This window comes from Brachycentrus maculatus, unplaced genomic scaffold, assembly GCF_059751285.1.
Source record: "Brachycentrus maculatus isolate JH-2025_06_01 unplaced genomic scaffold, ASM5975128v1 h1tg000119l, whole genome shotgun sequence".
In the NCBI taxonomy this organism is placed as follows: Eukaryota; Metazoa; Arthropoda; class Insecta; order Trichoptera; family Brachycentridae; genus Brachycentrus; species Brachycentrus maculatus.
The window spans coordinates 2,328,306-2,344,881 of record NW_028280872.1 but is presented as its reverse complement, the minus strand read 5'-3'; the positions used below and the strand labels follow the sequence as shown (position 1 = coordinate 2,344,881).

Genomic DNA, 16,576 nt, shown 5'->3' with positions numbered 1-16,576 from the left:
TACCGATTGACTTTATTGGAGGAAACCCCGGAAGAATGGTTGCGTGTTTATAAATCATTTATTTTCTACAATGATATTTATGTCACTAATTAATCTCACAACACAACAAATATAAAAAAGCTTTACATTCGGAGACCTTCATTATTCACTGTTTTACTGCGTAGCAATACTCAATAGACAAAAACATAATGTATCCTGTTTTGTTTTTACAAGTACATAGAATAAACAAAATGACTCATGTTCTAACACTATTTTATAGTTACAAACACGGTAATGGATAAATGATATACATATATGGAATTTGAACTTTTGATTTATGTTAATATAAATAAAACTATATAAATTTTATGATTACGCTAATCATAAAATAATATTTATATAAATTATTTATATAATATTAAAAAATAAACAGAAAATCAAACAAGTGGCTTTGTTTTTTATAAACAAGTGAAAGTTGTGGTAGTGCTTGCATTCATTAATTGACAGATAATTATATACTCTAAATAAAATAAATTAAACTATGCTTCCATGATTTACATATTTTTCAGTTGTAATAAATGAATTATATCCAATTATTAATATTAAAAAAATAAAGTTTCAATGACTTTTGTAATATTGTTTATAATTGAATTTTTTTAAATTTTATTTATGATATCCATAAAAAATCAAATAAAAATTACAAGGGTTTCAAAAAGAATAAAAATACTTTTCTCATAACTACTCGTTCAGAAGGCGTCTTACCCAACACCTTTGCCATTCTCCAGCCCATGGGATCAAGAGGAAGGCGTTTTAATTTGTCGGCTCATCTTTTCCTCGCTCCAGACTCGACTGCCCGAGACCGATTGATGACGTTTTAATCCATTTATTTTTTGTATATCATTATCATCATCTTCCTTTTATTATTATTATTATCCATGTCTTTATAAGCGCCCTTGAGGTAGTATTTTACGAAAATGGCGTTATACAAATTATCCACATTATTATTATTATTATTATTTCTTTTCATTGATTGATTCGGCAGTCATCTTGTAGTAATATCTATCCATTTTTAATTCAAGTTTTACTTGGTAAATACCACCATTTCTTTGGCAGAATGAACTGGAACGACAGCATTGTTGGCCTAATTTTTCAGAGACAAATTATGACTTACAACAAAATGTGACAGCGAATGAATGTCTTCTTGCCATTGTTTTGATTTTTGTACTATAAATTAGGATTAAAAAAACATTTCCCATCAGCAAACAGCTGAATCAATCGACATTATAACATAATGGAAGGATTCAACACAAAATTAGACGGTTTAATTCTGGGAAGTCAACCATTTAACTTGGCAAGGGAACGGTTGTGTTGTATGCTAATATTCCGATGTACCCAAATAACAGTCGCAAAAAAGGTAAAGTCTCTTATGAATCAAAGGTGAAATGTTTAGTTTTTTCCTATTCATTCGAGAGGAAACGCTTCAATTTATTTACGACTCTATTGGACAAGTGCCAGATGCTGAGAAGTGAATTTTACCGAGATTGGACGAAAACATTTCCACAAATCTTTTCAAATTTAGTGATGTCATAAACAAATCGAATGCCTCGGAGTTTCCAGAAGTTGACATTTCATTAATAACCCTGTGGTGTCTCATTCGGCCCCGACCACCATAGACGAACTGATGATGACGAGCCACAGACTATCACGAACAGCATGACGTCACCACGATTAAATGCGATGACGAGGCGAAGTACCTTCTCTCTCGCCACTGCACCAGCAGTGTGAACTGCTGCCACATTCTACATCAGTGCCTCGTCGTTATAAAATTTGAAACATTTAGTTTGTGAAAATAAACCTAGTACTAAAATCTGTAATCTTAGTTATTTGTAAACTTAATTTTGTGAATATAAAAACGTGAATCATTCAAGTAAATCTATTTTTTAAATTTTCATCCATTAATAAAACCCAGCTTATGAGGAGCATTAAATGGAGACGCGGATGCACGTAATTAGAGCAAACACACATTTCCTCATATCGGGTGATAAAATCCCCCGTAACCCCTTTGCGATGTCATGTACAGCTTAAATACAAAACTAATCATTTAGACATAAATGAGATTTTATCAGGAAAAAAACTATGTTGACTGCCAACCAATCAAAAAACTCACTGATATAAGGGTGTGACATGACGAGCCTCAGGATGGCCACCTCCTGCTTGGTGGCATCCCTCATGGTGTGGCACTCTACCGTGTCGTGAGTCTCCGAGCTGAGGTCGATTATCTTGGCAGCATACTCCCGCCCAGTTTCCTTCTCGATGACACGACGCACTGTTGAGCTGATGCCCCTGGTGACAAAAAACAAACATTTATTTAGTTATTTTTATGTATTTTATTATTATGCTTTGTATGTACATTCAAAGTGATTATTTTGTCTACATGTTTTTAACCCTTTGACTGATGAGTTTTGATGAAGATTTTAATTGGAAAAAGGGCAGGTTTTTTTTTATTTATTTCAAATACATGATATTAAGATATGTTCAAAACACACAAAATAATACCAGAATTGGGCGACAGTTTCCACTACAGTCCATACACATAGAGCTACCCTGAGAGAATACATAAAACTACCTCATAAAATAATACGGTAAAATCAGTTTCAGCTATTTTTACAGCCGAATCCGCAAAAGCTCATTTTTTGCCGGTATGTGGTAAGGGCAAAGGGTTAATTTTATATTTTATTTTGGAGCCATATTAATGGTCTTATGTAAAATTTTAGCAGGCTGCAGTCAAACGACAGAAGGTCCCCGAAAAAAGCCCTCAGAAAAAACAAACTTAACCCTTAATACTGAAAGTAAATAGGTGAAACTTCTAAAGAGTTGTCAGGTTTTTTTGTTGTTGCTTTGTTTGTCTGCCTCCGTAATACTAGTAATCAGCATGTTTGGCTAACATTCTGAAAATCCTGGGATCTATTCCCGTGGAGACAAAATAAATTACCTATAAGTCATTTTTTGCTAATATTTATTAAATGGACTTGTACCTGAAGCGCAGGGGTGATCGCTTCTCCTTCATGTATTTAACAATCAAGATAACGCTGGTGCGGATGAGGGTAATAAAAAAAAAATCTTCCTAGGACTAAATGTAATATTGGTTCTCCTACTAAGACTTGCATGGTTAGTAAAATTTTATTAAAATTTCACTTCCCATCATTCCGTGATACACAAAAAATCTCATATAAGGATAGTCTGGGCGTTTGTCCACTACACGGAATTTTACCGTCCGGTACGTCAGTTAGCATTTTGAAACGATGATTGGCTTGGATTGGCTTGTGCTTTTGTCCATCTTTCTTCAGATCGGTGCTCTTGATCGGTACGTGAACACGTTGCGCGTAAATTCAATCATGCTAAACTGTCGTAGTCGCTTTCATTTTTCAAAACCGGACTGCCGGACGGTAAAATTCCAGGTAGTGGACAAGCGCCCTCTGTGGGCGGATATAAAATGTTATTTAAAATACACTACAGTATGAAGATAATTGTAATCATTTAAAACCAGAAAAATAGGTGCAACATGATGGAAAAAACACGAACCAAGAAAAAAATGATGAATATTACGTATCGCTCACTCCTTGCAAGAACGGCATAAATCAAAAATTGTCAACTTTTAGTTGTGCATGTTTTAGGAATGCCCAGAAAATGTACTATATCCCAGCAAAAGCGGCATATTTTAAACTTAGTATTTACCCGCTACACGGCAGACAGTGTTGTTTTTGCATTTTGAAGAAAAGGTATGTTTTAATTATTTTTTTAAATATACTAAATATTTTTCAAACGGAGAAAAAACCTTCAGGTTTTACCTAAAAAGATCTGTTGCACAGTAAAAAGTTCAATAAGTGGCTTGATATTTATTTTTTAATACATTGTATTCTATTTTTAAACTTTAAAAACATTCTCCTGAAAAATATGTTTTTTTGATTTATGACGTTCTGGAAAGGAGTGAGCAATAAATTACTTACATAAATATATATATATATATATATATATATATATATATATATATATATATATATATATATATATATATATATACATACATATATATATATATATATATATATATATATATATATATATATATATATATATATATATATATATACATATATATATATATATATATATATATATATATATATATATATATATATGTATATATATATATATATATATATGTAAATATATATATATATATATATATATATATATATATTAGTAATAAAATAATAATTTGAATAGGGTTTTAAATCTCCTTTGAGCTAGCAACATGGCAAAACAATATAAAGTAAGCAAATACATAAAACGGAAGCTAAATTCTATGCAACGAGAACTAATTAAGAACTGTGTGGGAGGAAAGCAAATGAAAGCGAAACGTAATGAGCACCGATCCTATATCTCCGCATACTTCTCTACTCCCGGATACCCTCCGTTGCAAAAATAATCAAACTAGAAGCATTGCTTGTTTAAAATATAATCAATCAGTCTGTCGAGACTTTCTGTTTAATATACTGACTGAGGTATTAAATTAGTTAAATAGGTCCATCATGTTTTTCATATAGCAAAAAATTCAAACAAAAAAGTCACACTATAAAAGCTATCGATAGTCTTCATATTTTCTTTTAGAAGTAGAAAAAAGATAGTTATGAAGTGCTGTTAGTGTTTATTGAGCTATTATTCCTTGTAATTATCACTTTTTGTCAGCGTTAACTCATCCGCACCCGATGGTGCATAGGGCACTGCATCGTATAGTTGCAATCTTGATCGTTAACACTTGAAGGAAAGGTGATTAGTCCTTCGTTTCATGTACCAGGCCAAGGAAGTATCAAATAAATATAAGTGAAAAAATCACTTATATTTATTTGACCTCCTCTGGGAGTCGAACCCGGGACCTCCAGTACGGTAGCCGAGCGTGCTGACCATTAAACTGTGTTAACTAGTATCTACAAAAATTAATTTCGTATTTTTAATATGGTTTTAGTATTTTGAAAATGGCTATTCGTCAGCATCTCATATCATATCTAAGAATATACTATAGTAGGAATATTGTATTTAAAATGTTTCAGTAATGAAGATAATAATATATTGAAATTATTAAGTGAGAATATATAATATTTTAAATATAGCTTATCAACTGAATACTTTTTTTTATTTATTTTATTTACTATTTTTTATTATTGGAATAACCCTCAAAGCCTCTATTAGAGGCTTGTCTGCAGGTAGGATAGCAAGGATAAGAAAGTCAAATGTGAAAAATACATTACAAATATCCAGACCAATTGGAAATAAATCTTTCTTAAATTCATTTTGCACTTGGCGGGAATCGAACCCGCGGCGCCAGTTCCGCGGTCATGTGTCTACCCAACTACGCCACAGCGCCTGTCTATGTTACGTATCTTGATTATTATCATTTTCAACTCACAAACTACACATCAAGGTGATCACTGCAGACATATCAGTTTGGGAAAAATGTTAACCACAAAAACAATTTGATTTTAATGTTGAACCCATGGGAATCGAAACGTTATAACTATCACTACAGAGGATGACACCTAATACCACCATTTTATACCATTCAATGTTATCTCTCCTAAGGAAGCTGTGAGGGTGTGAATTCATAAGTAAATACTTATTATCTAACGTCTGAATTAAATAAGATAATTGGGATCGATTTGGAGTGGAACCATATTAGAATGAACATAACAAAGCAATTAAATGTGCACTAGATTACAGAAAATAAGATAAATATATCAATAACTAATATTGAAACAATCCGAGGGAGTGTCTTTACATCTAATAAACATTGGAATTATTATTTTTTGACATCTCATCAAAGATGAAGAAGAATATGGAAGTCTGGGCATTTACGGGGCTGACGACCGTCATCAGCTGGTTTAAGTGATCACTTTACAAACGTGTAACATTCACCAATTCTACCCATTATTTTAATAGGTAGAATTGGTGAATGTTACACGTGTTAACCACACTACTCAAATTCTTGGAAGTTCTTTATATATGAACCAATTTAGAAACCTTGTTCTTGAATCACTAGAACTTCACTAGAGACATCTATTGGTGAGATGTAAAGAAGCTTTTTAATAATAAAAATGAAAATGGTATTTTCTGGCGTTTCTCATGTGTGTGATTATAATCCAGGATTTGGACCTCACATACTAATATAAGAGTTTCTGCTTAGTAAAAAGCTTCTTTACATCTCACCAATAGATGTCTCTAGTGAAGTTCTAGTGATTCAAGAACAAGGTTTCTAAATTGGTTCATATATAAAGAACTTCCAAGAATTTGAGTAGTGTGGTTGTCAATAATGGGTAGAATTGGTGAATGTTACATGTGTGTAAAGTGATCACTTAAACCAGCCGATGACGGTCGTCAGCCCCGTAAATGCCCAGACTTCCATATTCTTCTTCATCTTTGATGAGATGTCAAAAATAATATGAAAATAACTCCTGTAATTGGAGATAATCCAGATTTTGTGAACAAGTATTTGGACACACTCAAAATGTTGTAAACATTGGAATTTGTTTAGGCATCATTGATTACATGAACTAATCGCAATTGTATTTTTTAAAAAACAATATTGGTTGATTTTTTAGCTAATAATATGTGATATTGTTTGGATAAGGTAAAAGACCAAGGTAACCATGATACACGATTTACACACAACGAAGGTTTGATAGTCCCGAAAATTAACAGTAAATATGGGAGCCGAACACTGCAATATATCGTTCTGAACATTTTTAATTGGTTGCCGACGGATGTTAGAGGTCAAAATAAAATATGGAACAAAGGCAAAATAAAGGAATGGGTGAATGATCAAGAGTTAATTTTATGAAAATTGTAAAATGTTTATATTCTCAAATTTTAAATAAGAAAAAAAAAATAAACATTGGAATTTGTTTAGGCATCAAGTAGAGGATAATTCTCGTTCTGGTGGCATTTTTTGGAAAAATAAACTCCATATTTCGAAGTTTCATTCCAAACCTAATGGATAATGATCAACTAATGTGTTTTATTCATCCTGAGATACAGTGTGAAGATAGCATTGATGTTATAATAAGATTGAGAGATAGAAAATGAAACTATTGGATCCACCGCCAAACTAAAGTATGTGATGTTGTAGGAAAGATCGCTCGCTTGTAGTGGAAATGGGTCAGACATATTGTTTAGTTTTAGATGAAAGATGGATGTGTTCTTGAATGGCAATAGCGAGTTTGTGACATCAGAAATTCGTTTCTTATGAAAAATTCAATCATGGGCATCTTTGTTCCACCCAGTGGTGGTAGAATTATGATTAATTTTCAAATCATATGTTATTTGTTTTGAGCAAATCTATCCAAATATCTTCAACTAACTGGTGTTAAATCGGGGATAAACTTCTGTTCCTTATCACCAACATAAATAAGTTATCAAATTATTTATTGAGAATAATATATTTGCAATACATATAAACATTTATTTTAATCAACAAAAAAAATAGTAAAAAATGGTGCAAAGGATATTACACCAAAGAAAAAAAAACGATGAATGACATAAAATAATACCTTGCGATTAAGGATAACAATAAAACAATTATATTTTGAAACATGATTTTAAAGATATTTGTTCATTCATATTTACAATTTTTTAAGGCAATATTGTTATTTATGTTATCAAGTTATGACACTGGATTTGTCCTTGGATTTGGATTGCATTACAAACATATTAACACGTAATTCTAAAAACAGGCATTATTCAATTAGAAATAACGAAGAAGAGCAGAAAATGTTTGCAAAATCAGTTAGAGATGACATCTTTCTGAATAATTTTAAACACGAGGTTTTTGAAATATTTTTTGGCATGACAGAATTATAACCTTCTTTACCTTCCAATTATTTCTTTCGGCTCATACTTCGCGTAGAACTCTTTCGCCGCATCCTTGTCGGGAAGATTATCATCATCGTCCTCCTTTGCCATGTTGCCGCTTAAACCTATTTGGACTTAATGTTCAACACAGCAAAAAAATCGCCATTCGTCAATGTCGAAAGGTTAAACACTACTTATTAAATCAACACTAATATTTTTCGAGACTGTAGGAACAATATTACTATTTTAGGTTTAATAAATAGTTTTGAACAGATTTCACATTCACTGAAAAGTCACGACGAATAAAGTTATTAATAATTTAACGGGAGCCTGCGAACAATTCACGTCCCGCAATTTGTTTTCGCAAATACACACTGAAGATAGTAACAAGTTATCAAACTTTAACAGGTGAATAACATAAATAAGTTATAAATGTTATTATGTTGTTGGACTTGTCTAATAATTTTCAAATACAAATGACAGGTTGAAAACCGGTTTCGTCCGTTTCGCGGCGTCGACTGGTGAGATTTCCAAAATTGTCCACCTATTTATGGGCAGAAATATATGTGAATGGAAAATTACGTGGAAGGAGTTATTGACTTAGCACCTAAAAGGTTCTTAGAAGGTTCTCATTATACTCAATTCTTTTTATTTTTTTGGGACTAGTTGATTGGTATTTAAAAGAACTCAGCGAATGTTTTTAAAAATGAATATACCTTTTATTATTATTTTTTAAATGTTCCATATAATCCTTAGAGTATATAATCAATAATACATTTAGGTGGTGTCGATAATAATAGTTGAAAATTCACATTCATATTTACCTTTAAAAATATCTATATCTGTTTTTGAAACGGATGTTTTAACAATTACCACCAATAAATTTTCGTTTTAGTCGGATTTTTAATATTTAAAAAAAATGTATAGTTATACAGACGCCCTACAGATGGCATTGTTTGACTCGTCCAATGGAACTTTCCGTAGCGGTAAAATCCGCCCTTTTATAAAAGCTCATAAATTTTTAATGGAAGTTTCCAACATTCCAAAATATTACAATAGTGACTGTTGACTCAATTATCAGGGGTCTGCGGCAGAATGGGAAAAAAACTTTCTAAAAGAATCTGAGATGAAGGAAAGAATGATTAAATATAAATACTAATAAAAATAACTACATGTGGGTACCTATTTATTATTTATAGGCAGAATGGGGGTTGAAAATCTATTTCTAGATGTAAACTGTTACAAATAATAATGATAAAATATAAAAAATCATATTGTGGAAGTAAAAAAGTTATGGAAACTTGCTGTAATCTCGGGAAGGGGAAATGGGGTAATGTTTTGTGTGATTTGAAGTGATCATGGAAAATTATTTTTAAACAAGATACCTACCTAGTTGTCGACCCAGACATTTCGCACAGTAGATATGTGTGGTTTAAAAAATAATAAAACAAACTCGAGCTGGAATGGTTTATATTCTAACATATCGTGTGTACTGGAAAAAAACGTTAACTCTAAAATCTGTGATTGAATAATCCCTGTTCTTTAAAGCTTTTAGCCTAAATAAAATACCCGCTATTAAACTTAAATTTTAAAACCACATAAAAATGACATTTCAAACTACTTAGTGTATTTTACCAGTTTACAAAACGTTGAAAACTTTATAATATGTATCATTAAGTCAGAATTGCATATTTTTGAGTTAACATTTATTGCCAGTATACCCACGAAATGTTCTGAGAGTTTACACTTATCTGAAATTTATGATACCTCCACAAACCATACCTATAATTTCATTAAAAACAAAAAATGTGAACATGAATTGTTTTTTATTTGGTTTTTATTTAAATTGTATATTTCAACTGATTTATTTTTATTTTTTTAACTTGGCTTGGTGATCTAGTAACAGATAAATAAAACACAGTTTTCTGTTTGGCAACAGCAAGATCCTTTATTTAAGAGCAAAACAGATAGTTATTAAACAATTAAATTGCAATACGTGTCTCCTTGTTTATTACAATACACATATACAATAGGTACTTACATACAACATCAAACAATTCAACATTTAAAATTGCCGCAACATATGATATTTTTTGCCATTCCATAGTACAATAATGGGTACACATTTAATTAGACATTGAGATTTCCATTTATCAAAATTTTGGTAAATTAATAGATTTAAAAATCATTAAGACAAGCTAACGTAATATTATTAAAACAAAACTGCCTATACTTTACATAAAAACTTGATGATAAATATATTTTTATTCTATAAGTTTGTTTTTCTAATACCAACGTATATTAAAAACCACAAACACAAATACAATTTATACAAGTACAGCCATCAGTAACTACGTCAATGGTTGCGAAATAAACATTTACGGTTAATCAAGTTTAATGTGACTCTTTTAACCATTCTTATTAAACTATTTACCCGTGTGTGAACTCATATGACTGTACTTACAACAGTTTCAATAAATTTCCTTGAATTTCAATACCGAGAATATATACATAACACAATATTATGTTGCAATATGAATTTTACATAATAATCTTCAACTCTAATTTGAAGACTTAATCATATTCAAAATGGACATTCTAACTAGCTTAATGTATAATCTTAAAGCTCTAGAGTAATATTACGGTGAGTAGCATATTATAGATGATAAACACAGACGAAAATTATACATGGAATGAGATTATTTTTTATTAACGCTGGAAATTATGCTCAAAAGGTTTGCTACCCCAGTTTTCACACTTTTATTGCTAAGTAAGAGCTTGTTGTACTTGTGGCTTGGTGGCTCCAATGAATGGATAGTCTTCTCTACTCTTCTGACGTCTTGTCTCGGCTGTCTTCTCTTCTGGGATGAAGTATTAGCAGAATGCCTATCGATCTGCTCCCGGGAAACTATCATAAACAGCAGTTTGGTAATATAAGGTTTTGTTCAAAATACATATAGCAACCTTCAAAGTGTAAGTTATACTAAAGGAATATGATATTTACTGATCTAGTGTTTATGATAATTTTCTGGGAAAGTAAGAGGATATAAGAGGTTCTTTTGTTCATATTTAGATCTTAATAAACGCATGTGTTGGTGTCTGGTTGTCCACAGAATTTGAAGTATGAGTCTTCAGTACCACATATCGAAAGCGACGAACTTATTTTACTTCTTGGTCTCAAGCGTCTACGTTTCGTATGAAAAATGGAGGCCTTTAACAGTCTCATTTTTATTGCTGTAGATATTCCTCAATGTTTCCATATTTTGTCAAGTTAGGATACTTCATACACTTTCCGCTCTCCATATTATAATAACTTTTTACAAACAGTATTCAGGTCTGCCTCAAACCTTTTAGCTTATCAGCATTAATTTAAATTTATTGACATACATTGTAAACAGACGTAACAGCTATATTGCGAAAGCTAGATTGAAAATAACACTTATATCTTAACAACGAGAATCTGTCTTACGGTGTCCGATAATCCTAAACTAAAAATACATCTTTGAACAATATTACTTATGGTTAAAATATTACCTATGCAGCATTAAATCATTGTGCCAGGTATTAACGTCAACTATAGCTGGTTGTGGCAAAATCAGCTACTAGACCTTATTACTAGCACTGATAAAAATTGTATGCTACAGGAAAAAAAGTTGCATGCTATCTTTATTTGTGAATATGTATGCATCAATCTTACATTATATCTAATTTACATAGTATGAAAGGTTCTATACTATCGATTCGGGGATTAATCAATAAAATATTAACAACAAATAAATTTGTGTATATTTCTATCATGTAAGGGTAATGTATAAATATTTGTTCAATAGGTTAAAATAATATGTATACCAGAGATGAAATGGATATCCAGAACCAATCCTACGCTTTTTTAGTATCCAGCTGAAAATTATTTTTAATTGAAAAAACAAATTATGTAAATTTAATGTAAAACATTTTAATTAAAGTTAATTTTAGGGAAACTTCGTTGAATAAAAACAAGTTTTTAGCATTTTTTAGTAGTAAACGCTTACGGTTTTCATTGTACATAGTATATGCTTCAGGTAATAGACTCACTATTTACGCTGTTACGAGGTACAAAATATAAGTTTTGTTAGTATTGTATCCTGTTTGGCGTTTGGTGGCTGCCACTTGGTCAGCCTTCGGTAGAGGTGAATAGTTTTTAAATAATAATCAAGTCCATCTGCTACAGCACTTTTTTCTGTACCCTCAGTTTGGCTATTGTCTATTGGGACTTAGCCAAAGCAGCTTCAAAAACTTTAACGTTATCAATGTCATTTGTATTTAATCTTTACTAGGTGTGGAAGAGTCATTATAGGTGATGTGTTGTGACTTAGAAGTGTGCAAAATACATACATCTTGCACCATATACATATATGGTATCTGGCTAAATCACTATCCGTTTCATCTCTAATGTATACATGGTAACACTATACATATAAGAAACCTCTTCACAGATAATTGATTGTTAGGAATAAAACGTGGGACTTTCATGCTACGTATAATGAAGAAGTATCATTCTAGAGATACAATGTTTACATAATTGTTAATTAAAATAAATGAAAATGCGATATCTATGACCAATGACTTATTATATCTATATATACTTCTACTTTTCATCTAAATATTGCGGAGAACAGATATTACTTCAGGTTTGATAATTCAAACAGTTTTTAAGAAACATCCTATCATTTGCTTTAACCAAAAAACTACTTTCAACATTCAAATTGTTACTATGTTAAGTGTACAAAGTATTGCCACAATTTTTTATTTAATAATAATATAATGCACAATGATTTATTTCTCAATTATAGTCATGGACTTTTTTTTACACATTTTATCATAAAAAATAAGTTATCAGGTTATAATGAAGACTGATTGAAAGGTGAATCGGTAACAATTGAAGGAAATGATGTCCCTTGAAAAAAATGTAGTAAAAAACCTTTCTTATTCATTCAATTTGTATTTACAACTTCTTGTACCAGAAGAGATAGTTTTCACCTTCTTCCACAAGTAAATCATCCACTCCTGAAACAAAAAAAAACATGTTAGTTCAATTTGTCCAAATTTCTCAATTCCAGTTTGCTCACTGACCAAAATAAGTCATAAAAATATACAAAACGATATTTCAGTATTGATATTTTAAGACTAGTCCTGTTGTATTTATATGATATCCTTATATTATAGTGAGTCAACAGAGTTCCAGTTTTGGATATTACTGGAACAGCGTTTGGATAAACATTTGGGGTAGGTATAAATACTCATCTTTCCTAAAATCTGCCGCAAATATAAGCAACTGACATAACATTGTTCAGTGGGATTCCTTCGAAAAATTGTGATATTTAAAATGCTTTAAATAATGTATAACTGATTGACTGTTTACCTTTTATATGACAGAATAATTAAATAAAGTAATGATATCCATATATACCGTTTATTCCTGTTTTTACTTGAATAAGCCTTTGTACACGAGAGAAAACAACAGAACTTTATGCCTTTACCTTTGTAAGTATCATGTCTCATGTAAATTTTTTATCTTAGTCATTAGTCGTGGAAGATATGGTCACATAGTGTATTTTTGGTGCTCATATCATCCACTACCGTGGCCAGAAATGATTCAAAGGGTAGGTGAATGTTAATCTTACCGACAGGTGCAACGAGCTGATTGCCAGGAGGATTGTTGGGGTCGGGCTGTTCCGGGAGACGATACAGAAGCCAGTAGTGGTATCCCATAGGCTCCTCTCGGCAGCCTGCCAGGGTGTGCACATAGTGACCATTTGGCCATTCACTGGCTGAAAACTCGAAGCGGGGGTCTTGTTCGGCGGCCATTTGCATTACGTGGTAAAATGATATGTTCCTGTAAGAAAAATAAACATTCATATCCTCAAACAATTGATTAAGGTCCTTGCATTTCCTTACCTACACAATGGTGTAATTGTTAGTTAGCTTGTTTTTAATTGCAAGGAATGTGGGTATGTGTCTGATGCAGTGGTGACAATAACATCCCGCAACCATGTGAATACCCACAAAGTCTGGTAAGTGTCATTCTAGATTAGTCTATCCTTCAAAGCAGTCACTCACTTAGAGCTCCTGGTAAATTAAATATTGAATAAACCAAAGTCAATGAACTAACAGTCTTTTACTGATAATCTTCCACTACCTTACCACACAACACTAATTAATTGTGGTATTTTAGTAAACTAATTACGATTTTTGGTCATTGTGGTAGTTGGTTTGGTCGCAGAGCACCTAAAAAGGGCTTTGTGACTATATCAACTGCCATCCCGACCATAATGTTACACAGGGAGGGTTTATTATATTTATAAATGAAAAATCTCTCATAAAACATTCAGACTTTATTATTTGTAACGATATAAAAGATCTTTGTACCTTGGAGCGACCATGTAGAGAGTATAGTTGTCGGTGACATTTGTTCCCACCCACAGAGTATAAGTGAAGGAGACATTCCTTGCGTCAGATTCATTGAGGGAGCGAGGTGCTCCGATGGCCACACGAGGATATCCTTCTGAGGGATCTGCATAAATGAGACACAAAATTTTTATATTAGAAATGCTTTTATATAAACAAAGTAAGGTTAGGTTAGGATTAAATATATCTTATTGTATCTAGGTGTTATTATACATTACATAATATGACATTCAGATTTGGGATCATTAATTCTATTTAATTCCTAGTTTTCATGACTGAGGATGGTGTTATTTTCAACTGACATACTCCAAGAGACACGCCAAATGGATCGGTCACGTAATGAGACAAGAGGGTTTCCTGCACCTAATAATAGAGGGGACGAAGGAATAATCACCAGAGGACGCCCACGCCGCAAATACCTAAGCGACTTATACGAAGACATGGGCTACTCAACATATGAGGAGCTGAAGAGGGTTTCGGAAAATAGACCAGAATGGCGAAGGAAATGTCATTTGTTGCTGCAGACTAATCCACAGGATTGGGACCAGAGAAGAAGAGATACTCCATTTGATCCCATCTGGAATGGTCTTATTTCTTCTTCATTCTTCTTCGTCTTTTAAAAACTTTTCCCCTTGAAGGTTGGTGGTCAGCTCCCTATACGCATTTATGTCTCTAGACCAGATCATTCAAGCTGGTTACTTTAGCATATTTTCTTACATAATAAAACATATTAGAATGGGATTAATCTAAATATACCATGAGTGTCTAGTGGTGGATGTTCCGAATGAGCGCAACGCCTGGGGGCTGCTACGGTGGCCCCCGACAGGGCCAGGGCAGCCTCCACCGTGGTGGACAGGTCTCCGTACCCCCCGCGGGGGTCCTGCTGCCCGGCCAGCCAGCGCAGGGCTCCGGAGCGGGACCAAACTTGGGGGCCGAGGCCGCCATCCGTGTCTTCTAAAGCCTGAGTAGACGAATAAATATTTTAATGAAACATTTAATCTTCAGTAAAGTTTTCGAGATCCAATAAACATTTTTCTGATGGGAGTCAGATTACTGGAGATGATTATTTAATGACTAGTTTTTAAAAACTATAAAATAAAGAATTGGACAAAGATCAGTATAAATCAAATCCAATAGTGTTTTTTTTCATCGATAATGGGCCTCGTGGCGTGATTCTGTGAAAGTTTGACAAGATAATTAGATTACCTGCAGAGCTAAGGCTGTTGCCCGGACACTGCCAAAGCTGCCATCAGGAAGCTGTTGTCGTGCTAATCCGGCCAGAGGACGTCTCAAGAATGGCTGGAGGCTGCGGTGGCGATGGTCACGTACAATGCAACGGAGAGCCAGAATCACCATAGCCATTGTGTCTGGTAAGTAATAATTATTTATAAGTTAAAGTTATGCAATTGTTGTTCAATTAATACGTTTTTCAATAAAGTCTCTAGTTAAGTAACATTTTTAATTTTTTAAATTTTGAAATTTATTTAATATAGTTACATTTTTAAGTACAACATAATACAATTTCTAAACATTTATACATATGGCAAACTTATAGTTTTAGATTCGCTGTGCCTCTCCAAAAAAGAGACTGAGCTCTTGTGCTTGGAGAGGGACTTACACTCAAGGTTTAATGTTTTATATAATTAATGGTATAATAGTCTTTTTTTTTTTCAATATCTAAATGTAATGGGCATTAATTTTTTCTTAAGAATTTTTATATCTTCTATTTTTTTAATTTCTTTAGGGAGTTTATTGAAACATTTAATTCCCAAATATTTGAAGTTTTGTTGAAATTGTATAGTATTACATTTTTGAGTTGAAAAATCATTTAAGAATCTTGAAGATGTTATATGTTTTGTATTTTTAAAGCATTTTTAATTTTATCGTATGGTAATACAACACACTCCTTATCATTCCTCATTCACTTTGTGTCTTCTAACCCTTATTCGCACCCAATGGTGCATAGAGCACTGCATCGTCTCAAGGCAGTGGTATCTTGATCATGTCTAAGACAGTTTTTCTTAGTTGCAACTTGCAACAAGTTTGTCTGAGACAATTTCTCTCTCAGATACAACTTGTAACAAGTGTGTCTCGGACAGTTTATCTGGTTTACAACATGCGACAAGTGAGTTTGAGACAGTTTCTCTCAGTTACAACATTCAACAAATGTGTTTCAGACAGTTTCTCTTCCTTATAACTTGCAAAAAGTGTCTCAGGCAGTTTCCCTGAGTTACAACCTTCAACG

The 16,576-nt window shown here is 32.4% G+C and overlaps 2 protein-coding genes across 6 annotated transcripts in view; both read right to left on the bottom strand.

The window, feature by feature from the left end:
• PhKgamma (phosphorylase kinase gamma) overlaps nt 1-8,260 on the bottom strand; it is a 30,349-nt gene extending 22,089 nt beyond the window's left edge. For all 4 annotated transcript variants that reach the window (XM_088259731.1, XM_088259728.1, XM_088259729.1 and 1 more), the window contains exons 1-2: nt 7,904-8,260; nt 2,147-2,322 (exon numbers count right to left, since the gene is read on the bottom strand). In XM_088259731.1, coding sequence (XP_088115857.1) covers nt 2,147-2,322; nt 7,904-7,995 — 268 coding nt within the window. In that variant the 5' untranslated portion in view covers nt 7,996-8,260. The remainder of the gene's footprint in view (nt 1-2,146; nt 2,323-7,903) is intronic.
• A 1,545-nt stretch (nt 8,261-9,805) lies between these two features.
• Nucleotides 9,806-16,576, bottom strand: part of LOC148309653 (uncharacterized protein CG3556) — an 82,255-nt gene continuing 75,484 nt past the window's right edge. For both annotated transcript variants that reach the window (XM_088259613.1, XM_088259614.1), the window contains exons 6-10: nt 15,538-15,698; nt 15,088-15,292; nt 14,293-14,437; nt 13,548-13,759; nt 9,806-12,930 (exon numbers count right to left, since the gene is read on the bottom strand). In XM_088259613.1, the coding sequence (XP_088115739.1) occupies nt 12,869-12,930; nt 13,548-13,759; nt 14,293-14,437; nt 15,088-15,292; nt 15,538-15,698 (785 nt within the window). In that variant the 3' untranslated portion in view covers nt 9,806-12,868. The remainder of the gene's footprint in view (nt 12,931-13,547; nt 13,760-14,292; nt 14,438-15,087; nt 15,293-15,537; nt 15,699-16,576) is intronic.